Consider the following 15769-nt stretch of genomic DNA (forward strand, 5'->3'; position numbering starts at 1 on the left):
TTCTTTACATAGGTGGTGGATTTGTGGCTACTGTTCAACAAGATGAGGAAACTAAATAAACTCCATCCAATTAATGGGCAAAAAAATAGGGCAGCCCCATTTCCCATGTTACAGGAGCAAGTCACAGCACTGCCCGCTGGGATTCTGTTAAATGGATCAGTTTGGGCAGCCTCCTGCCCCTTCTGGGTATTATGTTGAAAGGATCAACAGAACTATGAGCTTCCCCAAGTCAGACGCAAGATAGAAAGCAGACTTTGCATCTTGCACCGAGAGATTCAGTTCTGCTAGGCTGTTTGGTTAAGGCAGGTCAATCAAGTTCTAATTGGCTCTAATTGGTACTCCCACAAGCTGTAACATTCTCTACCAGCAGCTTAGTGCCATTCAAAATGATAATTGTTTCCCTCCGTCAACGACAGCAAAGGAATTCCTTGTCTGATCCTCAGAAGCCAAAACCCCACTGCTCAATGTAAGCGAGGCAAACACATCAGCACACGGAGGAAATGGCATCTAGAGAGATTTAAACTAGAGAGATGAACGATCATTGCAAATGGCAATCAGTAAAACATAGTTTCACTGCCCAGCAAGTGTATGTGTCGGTAGGTAAGTATACTAGGAGGCAGAGTCTACGTTCATTTTGTTCAGAATCTCTCCAAATATATGATTTGCGAACAGTGATCTTATTGCTCACTACTCACACAACCATGATCTCCTTTCCAATTATTTTTATTGTTGCACATACATCAATGTTTTTTAGAACATGGTCAAAATGGTCAAACTTTTGCTGACCAAGTTTTTTGATCCAAAAATGGTCTTTTAAAAATTGCAAAAAAAAGTCAAGGTTATTGAAATATTCCATTTTCGTGTAATTTTCAATTATATTGTTATCAGAATTGGAATTATAATCCATACCAATTTTTTTTTGGTTATCAAAAACTATGTTTTCTCCTTCAAACCTGAGTTTTTAGTCAGTGAAAAATTCAGAAAAGATTTCATAAAAATGTTGGTAAAAATATCATTGAAAAATTCACAAAACAGGAGATGGGTCCACTTTGAACCCTGCAAAATGGAAACAAGCTTGAATGTTTTTGTGCAATTTTCTCCATTTTTCAATCAGCTATATATGCATCTAGTCCTTTCCTTTAATCTTGCTCACGTTCAATCATAAAGAACATTAGCCCTACCCTGAAATGGGGCTGAAGTTAGGGGATGGGTTGAGGCCAAGACATGTTGAATGCAATAGGAGTTTAGATCTGGATTCCTATCTGAACTTTATTGAAATCAATGGGATTAGTCAGCAAGTAAAATCTACTGATGTGAGCAAAGGTTTGCTGGACCAGCGGGTTCTCAGGTCTTACAGCTCAGTGTCTGGTTTCCAGGCAGAATATGAAAGTGTTGTGTATTAACAATTCCCTGTCTCTTCCATGGACTTCTGTCTGAATTTGCCCACCCTAACAGAGGCAAGGGTTCCCAAGCTGGAGAGCTTGGAGATGCTACAGTGTGGGGTGCAACCAACAGATGCAGTAAGTTCAGTTTTGCAGGTGCAGCTTCACTGTTGCTTTGTATAATTGTAATCACTCCCCCTGACTTCTCAGTAATGCCCCTTTGGAAGACATGAAATAAGACACTGTTTAACCATAGTCATCTTTCATCGCCACCACAGAAGATGTCTCTCTCAAATCTGAAAAGAACAGCAAAGCTGGATAAAAACAGTTTACAACCAGAGGAGATGGAAAACTCAGTTTTAAAAAAAATGACCTTCAGCTACTGCAGTGTTTAAATGCGGTTTGAATGGGAGAAAAGTGCTCAGTAAATTCAAAGCGACCAAGCTTGACAGAGGCAAAGAGACAGCTGGTCTGTGCCATTACTTCCCTCTGCCTTTAAAATGATCCTGGATGTTGTAAACTGTTATTTACATCCTCTAGTCTATTTCATCTGTGAGTTGCTTATGGAAGGAGATGATATTGCCCCCCCTTGCTCCCTGACAAAAACTCTGAATTATCTTCCTAATCCTCCTGGCAGCCTTTGATGCCTGGAATCCATCACTGCAAGAACAGGCTTCAGGAAATAAATCCCTACCAGCAAGGCCTGCTAAGCCCCACCAACTGAGTGAAAGGGCACTGAAAACCTGATCTAAAGACACTGGTCATGCTAGTGGATCCCGTACATGAATCATCATATATTTAATTGCATAGTTAATGCGTAATAACCATGCTTACTTCTGGATAAAGACTTGGCCACTCCTTTGCAAGCAACAGGAATTACTACACAGTCACTCATTCCTGTTACTACAATGTCTCCTGAGTCCAGGCAATCAAGTCAGCTTCTGGCTGTGTGATCCCTTTTATTTATCCCTATTCAGATTTTTCTTCTCCCACCGCCCCATTGGCCTCTCACAGCATGCATGCAACTGGAGATAAAGACACTTCCTCTCATCTTAGAGGGCATAACAAGCAGTTACATCAGTATTGGGGGCTGGCATCGTTCTTAGATGCCGTTAAAAGGCACAGGATATTTCTTAGCAGCTACCTTTCACAGCAGACATTTTTTTTTTAATTTTTGTTAAAAGTGGGCACCCTTAAGGATTTATGTGGCTCGAGCAGGGCACATCATCTGAACTGCCCAGAAGCCACTATAGTTCACTTACTCTCTGAATTCCCTTCACTCAAGTTTCCTATATGTCACCAAAGGATAGGGAGAGGGCAGCCACATCTTGGGGTGGGAGAGAGGTAGGCTAGGGACTCTAGGATACGGTTACTTTGACTCGGGTGTGCACACTGCAGTGTGGACACCAGAACCCTAGGTTTGAGCACAGGTTAGAAAAATCTTACCCCGAGTTAAAACACAATGTAGGTGCTCAAGGCCAGGGTACCCTAACACAGGTCAGCTGACTCAAATCCCACTAACTCTAGGCTTACACTGTAGTATAGACATCCCCTTAGAGGTGTCCAGGGTGGTGTTCAGTTCTTCCAGATTTCTGGGTGGGCGCTTGAGCCAGTTCTCTTTTGTATTGTTAAGAGAAACCCCTAGATATTGAACCTGACCCTTGTTGCTGCCGAAACCACCTGGCAGAAGGGTTACAAGTCATCTGTGAAGTCTAAGGGGAAGGCAGGCGGCTAAGCACCTCATAAACATGGTGAGAATCACATGTATTTTAAGTCGTCTCACACATGCCCATTCTCTGGCCATATCCCACCCATCTTTAAGCCTGATCTCTTGAAAATAGAGACCCAAAGGGGTTGAGACTCACTCCCATTCAAAGCAGAGGACATGCCTAATGCTTCTCTGACTTGTATCCACATATAGCCTCCATTCACATTTGCCAAGACACACATGGCCTGTAGGATCAAAGCCAGATACTACAGACAGCAGTAGCTGGAGGGCTCACAGTGAATTCACAAGAATAGGGCAGGAAGTGAAGGAGAATGCAGTGTTCAGCTAAAAATGTAGTGGTATTTTCAAAGCACTGTACAAAATAACACCTAAAACCTTGCTGTGAGTCAGGTCAGTGACACAATCCCTGTTTTACAGACAGGGATACCAAGATACAAAGCGGGGCAATGACTTGCCCATGGTCCTACAGAGAATGAGCTGGGATTAAAATTCAGCAGTTCTTGGCTCAGAAACCCATATTCAGTTCAGTAGACCACAAAGCTTCTCTTGCTAAACCTCCAAAAACCTGAGCCATGGCAGCTCGCCTTCTGCAACATTGCTGCTTTTCATCTTTGCCCTTGACTGTCCCATCAATCTTCTTGCCATCGAATCCACTCTCACCTGTCAACACCCCTGCTCATCCAATAGATTAAGCGCTTCCAACTGGAGGAAAATATATATTAAAGGAATAATAATAATAATGCTGATAACAATAAAGAGTCTCAGAAATATATATTTCCTGCTCCTTACTCCCTCCCTGTCTCCCCTCATCCGACAGTCGCCCAGAGATAGCAGCATTAATCATTAGGGCAGCAGCTGGGAGATAAAGACCAATCAGAATTTCCTTGTGCATTATGATGTGCGTATGCACATGTTTGGGTGGGAGGGGGGAGACAGCAGTTACTGCAGATTAAAATCACTCCTGTCCTTCTGCTCTCCTAGGAGGTCACCTTTCAGAAAGGGGGATAAATATTATGACAAGTTAAATCTTACTCAGTTTGTATTTATTTATATATGTTCTCAATCTGCCTTAGGGGTAGGAGGTCTCACGTATGTGGGAAGGGAGAGACAGATAGCACCAGGGTTTTTTTCCTCCCTGCTAGGACTGGTTGCCAGAAGCCTCATGGATGTCATCCCCTCTGTAATAAGGTTTGCTGGTTGTACTGGAACTGAGCTGTTTGGGGATCCCACATGGGCTTGGATGACCCTAGGGGAGATGTCTGTCAGCACAAGCTAGCCTGACTCAGTCATAGCTGAAGCAGAAGGAGCTGTGGGGTCTCAGCCCTCCCCACTGAAAACAGGTCTTGTATTCTGATGAGTCTGGGCCAGATTGGATAAAAGTGTTTCTCTTCTGGTCAGTGAAAATGGAGCATAGTGGCAGGAGCTCTTGCCCAGGTCTGAGTGTCCTGGTCCCTCAGCTATACCTCTTCCAAAGCAGGGGGCTGGGCATAAGACTTGGAGTAGAAGGGTTGCAAAACAGTGCAGATAAGAAAGCTCCCCCACCTGCAGTCTCTCCAAAACACAGCTGCTAAAAGCACCTTCCTCCTACCATGCCCGACCATGTCACCCCTCATCTCTCAGGCTTTCTAGTCACTCTTCCTCTCTTACCACATGAAATTCAGCCCCCCATTTGCAGATACAAGGCCCTTTGGGGTCTCATCCTTTACTGCATCCCACCACTCGTTCTCCCCTCTTGTTCCCTGTACTCTGCTCAATAATATGAGTACTCCCATCTTTGCCTTCTTCTACCCTCCACTTCATGATTTCACCTATGCTGCCAGCATGTCTGGAGGTGGCCCTTGCTTTGCCTACAAAGCACTCTGTCCCTCTTCAAAGCAACTTCTTCACAGAATTCTATTCACATCTGAAAGACAGCAATACTTGCCATACAGCACCCTTTAGAACCAGTGTTGGGCACTGCAGGCAGCACTGACACAGATGGAAGATCACCCCTTGCCAATTACTTTAAAGGTGAACACCTGCCTGACCAGACTGAGAGAAGATGCATTTCACTTGCTCCAAAAAAGTGATCTGAGCACTGAAGGGAAACATTCACATCCTGCAGAATACATGGATGGTTGAAATCTGTGGCCTGACCCTTTAGGCTCTACTTTTCCATGGAAATGTGCCAAAATAAATACATATTTTGTGAGGAGGGGGATACAAATCATTTATGATCCCCTATGTAAGCATCCCACCTACTTGTAGAATATGCTAATGGCAAGAGAAAGGGTTGGCTGTAAACAGGTCTGTACATCAGTCAGGTCTCATCAAGCCACTTTCACCGATCACTAGCGGCAACAAGAGCTTATTGTGGCAGCGGTGGCTCACAACTCAGTGACATCTCATCTCACAGATGAAAAAGAAACTGAGGGGAACCTTTATGTTTGTGTTAACTAACCGCACCATTTCTCTAAAGAAACCCCAAGGCATTAATTAAATGGTTTCAGAAAGTGGGGCTGTCATAACAGCTTGGATGTGTTTCTAATTTCCATGCTATTGTCCCAACGTGAGCCAGGAATAGTAAGAGACACAGTCCCACCTCTCAGACAGTCTTGTAACAAAACAAAATGGAAATATCTGCCCTATATGTCTGCAGCTCCCAGCCATTTCCCTGTGATGTATAAATACCAGAGCATACGTGCTTTAAGAAAAATGTGAGCCAATCCTCTGACTATATCTGAGTTGTAATCATCAATTCTACTTTATTTATTTCTAGGCACACATTTACTCTGCATTGTCTTTTGTTGTATCCTGTCATTGTACAACTGTCTTGGAAAAACAAAGCTTTATTTCTATTCATTTAGCATGGCCAGTAATGAAATCTGTGCCTTTTTACAATATCTAGCTTTAATATCTATTTACATGAAAGCCAATTTTTGAAAGTTGTCTCCCAAGTTGCACCGACATGGTTTACAAGCACTCCTGTCTGCAAGTGCAAATACCAGATGCCTTTCAGTGCACAAATATAGGAATTCGTGCCCACATAAGGGTGCACACTGACTGTAATTTAGGATGTTTCTTGGGTAATCTGACCCTGCGTATCTACGGTATCTACAGATTTATCTTTTGACAGCAGATCTATTGCATCTACCCAAAGTATCTGTTCATTAGAACTGGTCGGAAAATGGAGGAAGTGGCGGGAAGAGGTTTCCACTGAAAATGTTGATTTTTTTTCAAAAAATTGTGGCCCAAAACTGAAAAAATTCCCAGTGAAAAAACATTAAAAAAAATGAAAAATGTAGATAGTTCATGTCTTCATGCACCGTGCCAAATTGTGTCCTCAATTACACATTCCAGGGGTTTCACTGAGAACAGATTTTAGTGGCCAAAGTAAAGCTCAAGCGCTACTGCCAGTCCCAATGATTGCTCAGATCTGCCACTTTATGTGAGCTGGAGACATTTGTGTCTGGCCCCTGTAGCTGGAAGTGCTCAGGCCCTTGACTCGATATTTGATCGACAAAGTTCTCAAGAAAATATAGATTCCAACAAAGCTCACAGATGCTAAGTGAGTGAAGGGAGTCAGCACTTGCACCTTTTACTGCTGCTACGTGCATGCACGCTATCCAAAGACTGTGAGCTATTTACTGAGAACCATTCCATAGCAATGTGTGGGATCCATGCTATGCTCTGACCATTCACTCAGTAATTCCACTGGAATCACGATACTCCGTGGACTCCACTCATATCAGACATTGATCATTCCAGTAGGTGTTCAGTAACAAGCTTTACATAGGAAGGTAGATAAGAAGACAAATAGATAAAGATGGTTACCATATGCAACCCATTTCAGCGTTAGTGCTATAGCTCCTCGTACAAACAGAGCCTGGATTCAGTTTCTCTAGGATCAGGTCTGGTCAGTACTTGGATGGTGGACCTCCAAGTTTAACCTAGTAATGGTTCAACAAGCAGCAATTTGTTTGAGTATTCACCCATATGTCACCATGCCATAATAAGTACTGCATTCCTGAACATACCATCTTTTAGATCAGATGTCAGAATTAGATCCTGACTTCTTGAAAAAAAAATCTGATGGCACTTCAGGAATGTTAATCTGAATGTTCTGGACATAACATGGAAAATTATATTCTACCTCTCTCAATTCACTACTCAGTCTAAACTGGGAAGTGTTTTTATTCATTTTCTGTCCTAAGCATTATTGTGTAGCATTGCTGTTCACTGTTAGTAGCTGCCACGTTCCATCCCAGAGTTGGTGTCAGTCAGTGGTGGATGAAGCTATTCGTGTAAGAGGTATTTGGCTATCATTTGGTATTATTATATTAATCGCTTGTCAATCCACACAGAAAAGTGGTTTGCATGGAAACTTCCTGGGTCATCTGCTTCCAAATGCTGCCTTCCTTCTCTGCCCAAAACCCTCAGCATTGGGCCTACTTGGAGCAGTTATCAGCTAGAGCAGGGGTGGGCAAACTTTTTGGCCCGAGGGCCACACTGGGTTTCAGAAATCGTATGGAGGGCTGGTTAGGGGAGCCTGTGCCTCCCCAAACAGCCAGGAGTGACCCAGCCCCACCCCCTATCCGACCCCCCTTGCTTCTCGCCCCCGACGGCCCCCCCAGACTCCTGCCTCATCCAACCCCCCCGTTCCCTGACAGCCCCCCAGGACTCCTGCCCCATCCACCCCCCGTCCCTGTCCCCAATAGCTTCCAGAACCCCTGCCCCTGACTGCCCCTTGCCCCCCGCATCCAATACTCCCTCTTCTTCCTGACTGCCCCCCATTCCCCATCTTCTGACCACCCCAACCCCTAATCACACCCCCATCCCCTAACCATGACCCTGAACTCCTCTGCCCTCTATCCAACCCCCCCGTGCTCCCTGCCCCCTTACCACACTGCCTGGAGCACCGGTGGCTGGTGATGCTAAAGCTGCGCCGCCCGGCTGGAGCCAGCCACACACCACACATCACACATCACAGAGCACTGGGTCAGACTGGGGTCTGCAGCTGCGCTGCCCCAGGAGCTCACAGCCCCGCTGTCCAGAGCATTGCACTGGTGGCACAGCGAGCTGAGGCTGCAGGGGAGGGGGAGCAGCAGGGGAGGGGGTGGGGGCAAGTCTCCAGGGACAGGAGCTCAGGGTCGTAGTTTGCCCACCTCTGAGCTAGAGTGAGTAAACAAGGTTTGGTGGGCTGCAAAGCAGCCATGCAATAGCTCTATCCCTTTACTCCAGGAGGGCATAGGAGAGAAAGGGAAGATTCCATCACTGAAAAAGGACAAGTTTTGGCAGCTTTAGTCTCTTTGCATTGAAAAAAAAAGTTGAGGAAAGAGAAGGAAAGCAGGGGAAAAAACAAGCTGCCTAATTTTGAGCAGTACAAATAGGCCAGTGAAGTCAGTCTTTAAAGTGCAGACCCACCAAGCTCTTTATTCATTAGAACTGTGGAGTCTCAGAATGAAAATATCACTGGAGACTCATAACAAGCGAAGAGGAAATTAGAGGCCAATTTTCCTTCCCCAAAATTATTATCTAAGAGGGCAAAAGAAAGTAGTACCTGTGCTAAAGCAAGAAGGAGACAAATGTATTTTTCTTGGCTGACAGTTAAAGTCTAATTAGACTGACAAATCTTCTGCGCTTTTCTCCTTTGCGAGCTGTATGAGGCAAGATTCAACCCCAGAGCCACACGTTATGGAAGGACGTTAATCAAGATTAAAGGAACAATGAACCTAAAGAATATTTTCCTACGAGGCTGTGTAGACTAGTGGTTAGAGTAAAACACTGTGAGCTGAGAGGCCCTTTGCTGAGCCAGTGCAGATGGACTCTTGACATGAATAATGGACAGTTTTCCTCCCCCTGCTTTGCATTGTTTATATAGAACTTTCTACAAGCACCTTCCAGTATTTTATGTTATTTGTTGGGATTTTCTGGCACTCAGCACCATTCCTGAAAGCTCACACAAACAGTTAATTAATTTACCCTCCCAGCTACTCCTGCGAGGCAGGAGAGTCTAATTATCCTCATTTTACAAACAGGGAAACCGAGACACAGAGACTTGCCAGTCACACGGTATGTCTGCAGCAGAGCACAGACCTCTTGATTCCTTGCACTATGCCTTAATCACGAGGCAATACTTCCTCCCTATTGCGAATGATGTAATCTTTACTCACATACACAGTTTTTTCTTACTCTCTGTATCCATGGAACTACACCTGAGGCGGGTTGAGACAGACCAATCCAGGTGATACCATTTTTCTCCTTATACTTAGATCTAAATGGTCACTAAACACACTGTGTTATTGGCCCTGGATAAGTGTTCTGTGGGGTCCAGTCCTGAGATCCTTACCCAGTACTTGACTTCAAAAGGACTTTTGCTTGAGTAAGGACTTGAGGGCTGGTCTCAGTAGTGATTCTAGACCTGTCCTGGATGGAACACACAGACCAAGGTTGCATAGTGAAGGTCTTCTCCAATGCTGTTTGAAGGGGCAACTCACTCAATAAGCCCTAAGCTGGTAACTATCAGTTTATAGTAGCCAGATTGGCAGCAAAAGCCAGGAAAATGAAGGCCACCTCTAGCTAAGCACATTTTCAGACAGAATAGAAATCTCTCAAATCTACAAACCACAGAGTTCTTTCACTTAAACTCCAGCCCTTTCCTAAATGAGGTAGGGAGGCTGGTAGGGTTCAAAGACTTCAACAATAGAAATAAGACTTCTAATTAAGAACATACCTGCTAGAAATAATGTGCCTCCTGACATGAGACAATGTCATGACACACTCATAAAAATAGCCTGCACTCCAAGCAACTCACCTTAAGCAAGAGACAGCTGCTTGCCTCTCTGCCCTTTGTGGTAGCGTGGGGAACCGGAGCTCCCAGAGAGGGTATTATTAATATAGGAGGGCCTGGTGTGTCAGGGCCCTGCAGTCTGCAAGTGTAATTTAATACAACACACGTCACTTCTGAACAGACCTGTGCTTGAATGCAGTGCAAAACCTGTGTGTGAAAAGGTCAAAATAGCATTTGTACTTAGGGTTGCCAGACACAGCTTAGTTATCTGGATGCAAAAATACTGTATTAACTGCTTTGAAACAAAGAAAGAAACAAAACTGCTTTCCCCAGCTTTGGTTTTCAATTAGCAGGAAAGCTCAATTCTGAGAGACGAAATGCATCTTCCTTCAAGGCTCCATAGTAACAGACAAGGGTCATTGCCATTTCTTAGTAGCATTAAGTATAGACTTGCCAATGGATTCTGAGCACACATCTCAACTGTTCCTCACTACAGACCTGCACCGTCCTCTATACCACACTCATCTCACGTCCACTGACATAAATTATTGACATCAGAAATGCTTAATCATAAAGGTGAAGTTATAGACATCACTGATGCTAAAGAACTCTTTCACACTTGATGCTTCCAGTAACATGATTTTCTCATGTCCCTCATGTTGGCTAGTGATCCCACATTGTATCCCATGCCTGGCCCTTTACAGATTGAGAATCGGGTGCAACCGACTAAGTGGGTATTCACCCACGAAAGCTCATGCTCCAATACGTCTGTTAGTCTATAAGGTGCTACAGGACTCTTTGCTGCTTTACAGATCCAGACTAACACGGCTACCCCTCTGAATGTGAAATGAAGGTTTTCCAATTACTTAAATAAGAAAATGAATACTACAATCAGGACAGAAGCCTCATACCTAACAGCAAGTGAAGCAACTTTGTAGCTATCTTAGTTTTTATGATAGGCTCATCAATGTAGTAACTGAGTACTAATGTGTTCTCTCAGGTGGCTCTATCTTATCCTAGTTGAAGAATGAATTTGCTTTATTAGATCTTTTCCATCTCTTAATCTCTATGGTTGTTAGTGGTGCTGCCAAATTTCACAGCACTAATGATGACTATTGTGAGTCATAATTACCACAAGGCTGAAAACTACAGCTGGAGATGCAGCCCAAGTAGAAAAGGACAATTTCTCCCCACCTTCACCACACAAACAACATAACTTAAGCTGACAGAACCAAACAACTCTGCCCAAAGTGGGGAAAAGGAAAGCCATCTTGTGCCATGATAGCAATAAACTGGCCTGCTCCTGAATGTAATGGAAGTACATATTGACTTTTATCTTCCTTTCAATGGGCTGAGTGAAGTGTCAAGAGTTATTGCTTTAATATCAGCAGAGATGAGGCCATTCGTTGTGGTACGCGTGTATCCAGGAAATCACTGCTCTAACCATCTTTTTAGAGGCACTTCTACACTTTATTAAATCTCCTTGATGCCTTCTCAGCACACAGTGGTCTCAACTGGCCTAGTGAACTGCGGTGTATATTAGGCAGGCATCTTTCTGAGATATTTCTCCTTCAAGTGGGGTAGGATCATTTCCAGCTTTGCTCAGCTCACATAAAGTCCAATTCTGCTCTCAGTTATGCTGATGTAAATCTGTATAATTCCACTGAGGTCCACAAATTATGGCAGGTCTCCACTGGAGCACAGTAACTGAGCACTGCATTTGGCTCATAGATGTTACTCTCTTGGACATAAAATCCTACAAAGCCTTCCTTTAAAATTAGAGCTAGACACAGAGAAGAGAGAGTCCTAATTCCTTCACAATTTACAACAAACATCAGCTAGACTTGGGATAATTTCCCCTCGTGTAGTTGAGACTTTATATTTCATGCACCAGTGTTTGAGGCTAATAACTCAATTAATCCACCAACCTGCTCCTGCCAGGATTTCTAGAATGCCAAGGGGGCCAGTACAGTGTTAAGCCTTAGCTTGGGTTTAATCACTTTCAGCTGAATAGGAGTAAATGCCTCTGCAAAGATAGTACCTCCAGCATAGCTAAATAGGGGATTTTCATGTTTTCTCATCATACATGACCAAGATTAGATGAAAAATTAAGAGAATGAAAATATAGAAAAAAGAAGAACCAGCCATTGATTAAACCTTCTGAATCAGTTAGAGCAAGCAGGGGATCTTATATCACCATTTCTGACAGCCCTGGATTTCATTAAACTTGCATTTCCCAAAACCCAACAACATTAATGCCCAAGGAAAGTTGTCGCAAAGAAGCAGATGTAATCAATGTAGGATATTATCTATTTGGACAATAACACACCTCCCCCACCCCTACTGCTAATGGAACACTTTAGTTAAAATCATGGGCCAGATTCTTAGCTAGTGTAAATTGGTGTTGCACAGCTGAAGTGAATGGAAATATGTTGATTTTCATCTGCTATGGGTCTGGCCCCATATATATTATAGAGTCAAATCCCCTTACCTGTGTTATTAACATCACCATAGGTTACTGAAAGAATTAATAAAAATCTAATTCACTTTTCAACATCAGTGTTGGTTGTTTAAATTTTTCCCCTTTACTCAGTGTAGACCATGAGCATACGAGACTGTTGATCAGTTTCTAATCCACTCCACGCTCAGGCTCTGACAGAAGAACAAAACTGCTCCAGTATTTTGGGTTACAAACACTACATCAGGACAGTTAAATCTGAACAAAAAAACTGTTTCCAGTGGATTTTTTTAAACTCAAATGTAGGGTTCTGCTGGCCACAGAGTTTGGCAAAGCTTGTTTTTACAACACGTAAATTTTGGAGGAAACTGATCTGACAGTGCCCCTTTCATATTATCCACTAGAAGGCTGTAAGATTAGCATGAATGGCTCACTCTGAATGCTATACTCATTTGCTTCTTTCCACATTAAGAACTTCACGACTGCAGCAATACCTATGGCAACAATAATAAAAAATAATCTACCCACATCCCATTAGGCTGTTGAAATTACTTTAAGTGTAATTTCAACCCCCCACATCAACTTGGAGATAACATGCCCCAAATCATATTCTAATCTACACTGGTGCAGCATCGCTGATATAAATAAAGTTGCACCAATCTGAAAGTAGAATTTGGGCCCACTATTACATACATACCCAGTATTAATTCAGAAGTTTCTGCTATTTCACCAGAGCGGAAAGGAATCCAATTCCATGTTGGTTTTTACCTTGTACAACCTCATGAAAGTCAACAGACTTATATGGCCTGTAACTCAGTGCAGAATCTGGTCCCAAGGACTTAACTACCAGGTTAACTAAACAATGAAGTATAAAAAAAAAATCAAACCAAATGGAGGAGATCAAATGGCTCACCTGGATGCTGGGTGGTGAGCGGTTTTTTCGGGTAGTTGTGGTGGCCATGGTTGTGGTGGTTTCCATGACTGTGGTAGACATTTCTGGTGGCATGGAGGTTGTGGGTGTTGTTCCGAGGATGGATGGGACTTCTCCAACCAGCCGGACACTTCCGTTGATTTTAATATTGGGGTTGTTCTCTGCTGCCATGTTCAGCACTTTCAAGCCATTGTAATAGAGACCGGAGAGCTGGCCTTGGAAGGGACGCCCTCTGTCCTTCCCTCCAATGGCTATTTGCGCCTGGGTGTTGAAGATCGTTAACTGTCGTCCTAGTGAAGGGGGGTGAATAAATTATTGCCAGACATTTCCCCCCCCATTCTTAACCATACACTGAGTCCTGGCCAGAGTGGACTGAAGATAAGAGCAGGTTCCCCAGTGGCGGTGGTGGAGGTTGTTGGGTGGAAATGCAGTGCTGCAAATTTCTGTTTCAGACTCATTAATAGTAGAGGTGGGCCTGAACACTGGCTCTAGAACCTCTCACTCTCACCTCCACACGTGCAACTAAATTCTGGGGAAGTTTGGACCCAACCATATATCTGGATCCAAACTTGGAGACGTTGGCCCATCTTTTGTTACAAGCAACGTTTTAATCTGTTAGTCTCCTCTAGTAGCTTTTGGAGACTGAAAACCAACCCAGATGATAAAATCTCTCTAGGCTTAGCCCAATGTATATACACATATATACAGGGCCGGATTTATGATCTGCGGGGCCCGACTGGAATACTCGGTGGCGGGCCAGGGCTTCAGCGGCATTTTGGTGGCGGGGGATCCGCTCCGGGGCTTCTGTGGCATTGAAGGCCCCCCACTGCCGAAGACCCCCGAAGCGGACCCCCCACCGCCGAAATGCCACCAAAGACCCCTGGAGTGAGGCCCCTTTAGGCGTGGGGCCCTCTTGAGCGCAGGGCCTGATTCTGGGGAATTGGTGGAATAGGCATAAAGCCGGCCCTGCATATATATCTTTGATCTCTGAATGGTCAGTGGGAAAGAGCATCTGTGAACAGACAGGAAAGGGTAAGATACAGAGATGCTCTAAGAGAAGCTCGTCTTTGGACTGCATGGGGAATTTAGAATAGCTGAATGCAAGAGGCTGGGTCTGGAATATAGTTATCAGAAAGGATCAGGAATCTAAAAGTTGGAAACACCAAACACAGACATTTCTGGTACTATGAAAGAGCAAAGTTCTTTGAACAGTTAACAATATAGTAATTAAGGTGACTAATTCTCACAACGCCCTGTGAGGTAGCTCAGTGCTAATCCCATTTTTATAGATGGTGAAGTTGAGGCCTAGATAGACTAAGTGATTTGCCCAAGGTCACACAAGGTATGTCAGGTATGGATTTCATATCATGCTTGCAGAAGGAATGTACCTATTCAGAATGGATCCCAGAAACAGCTGCCAATTCTCCTAATCCCACAGACCATTCAAGTGACATCCAGACAAAATTGATTCATACATATGGCCCACTTCTCCATGCTGCACTGTGTTGATTAAATTGAAGCCATGATTGTTCTGACCAGTGCAAATGAAATGTTTGTTATCTCACTCTCTGTGTGAGGCTTTGGGGCATGCCAATGGAATCTGCTGAATTAACAGGGAACCAGACTGGCCAGAGCTCAGGAGAGTAATCAAAGCAGAGTCAAAGCAATTATTACTGGACTATTTAATTATGTTTTCCCTCCACCACCCCTTTCTTACAATATGTGCACACGTCTCCATCCCTTCCCTCTTCCCTCTCTCACTCATCACTTTTTTCTCTAGTCCAACCTGATAAGTGCAGAATGTAGTAGAGCATAGCCTATAACCCACTGTTCATTCCCTCAAAGCCAGTGCTTAAAGTAGATCAAAATAGGAGGGGGAGCTCACCAATTTTGGTGGTCGTCGTGACGGGTCTTGAAGTCAAGTGGTGATGCGGTGTTGCATCATCTTATGGTGACGGGATGGACCATGGGGAAGAGAATGGGGACAAGAGAAGAAATGTATCTGAAAGGAGTTCCTGTCCCCAAGGAGGGCGCTAGCCAGCCAAGCAAAAGTGTATGTGTATGTGTAATGTATGGAGTTGTGAGGGCGGGGTGCACATCCCTAGTGCTCCCCACCCCCATACCTATAAATATCAACATTTAGACTTGACCAGGATGGAGGATCTGTACTGATGTAAAATCAAAAAATAAAAATGGAGGGAGCATTGCATCTTTTCCCTAGAAAATGTTGAAATATCTGATGCATTTTCCTGCATTTCAGGAGATTTTAACTTACCAGAAGCAAGTTATGTTCCATTAAAATCTCAACAAACATGCACCAAAACCACAGGCCCCCCACCATGTAAACTCAAAGTAGCTTATCCCCTCTCCTATCTCAAAGCATACTGGGTTCCTGTGAGCATCTGTCAAAATACAGCCTCTCAAGCCCCCTCTTTGTTTTCAAACACTCCCCTGAGATCTAGTGTAAACAATAATGCACATTTTTGGCATCAAAGATACT

At 43.8% G+C, this 15769-nt stretch overlaps 1 protein-coding gene across 28 annotated transcripts in view; it reads right to left on the reverse strand.

Moving 5' to 3' along the window:
* NRXN3 (neurexin 3) overlaps positions 1–15769 on the reverse strand; it is a 1499321-nt gene that overhangs the window by 135005 nt on the left and 1348547 nt on the right. For 15 of the 28 annotated variants that reach the window (XR_003999960.1, XM_030559017.1, XM_030559003.1 and 12 more), the window contains one exon: positions 13252–13559. Coding sequence is in view for 26 of the 28 variants with exons in the window: in XM_030559017.1 (XP_030414877.1) it covers positions 13252–13559 (308 nt within the window). In the remaining 2 variants the exon portion in view is untranslated. Of the gene's footprint in view, positions 1–13251; positions 13560–15154; positions 15215–15769 lie in introns of all 28 variants that reach the window. The other 13 variants (XR_003999959.1, XM_030559000.1, XM_030558999.1 and 10 more) reach the window with 1 other exon arrangement.

This window comes from Gopherus evgoodei, chromosome 4 (genome assembly GCF_007399415.2).
Source record: "Gopherus evgoodei ecotype Sinaloan lineage chromosome 4, rGopEvg1_v1.p, whole genome shotgun sequence".
NCBI classification, from domain to species: domain Eukaryota; kingdom Metazoa; phylum Chordata; order Testudines; family Testudinidae; genus Gopherus; species Gopherus evgoodei.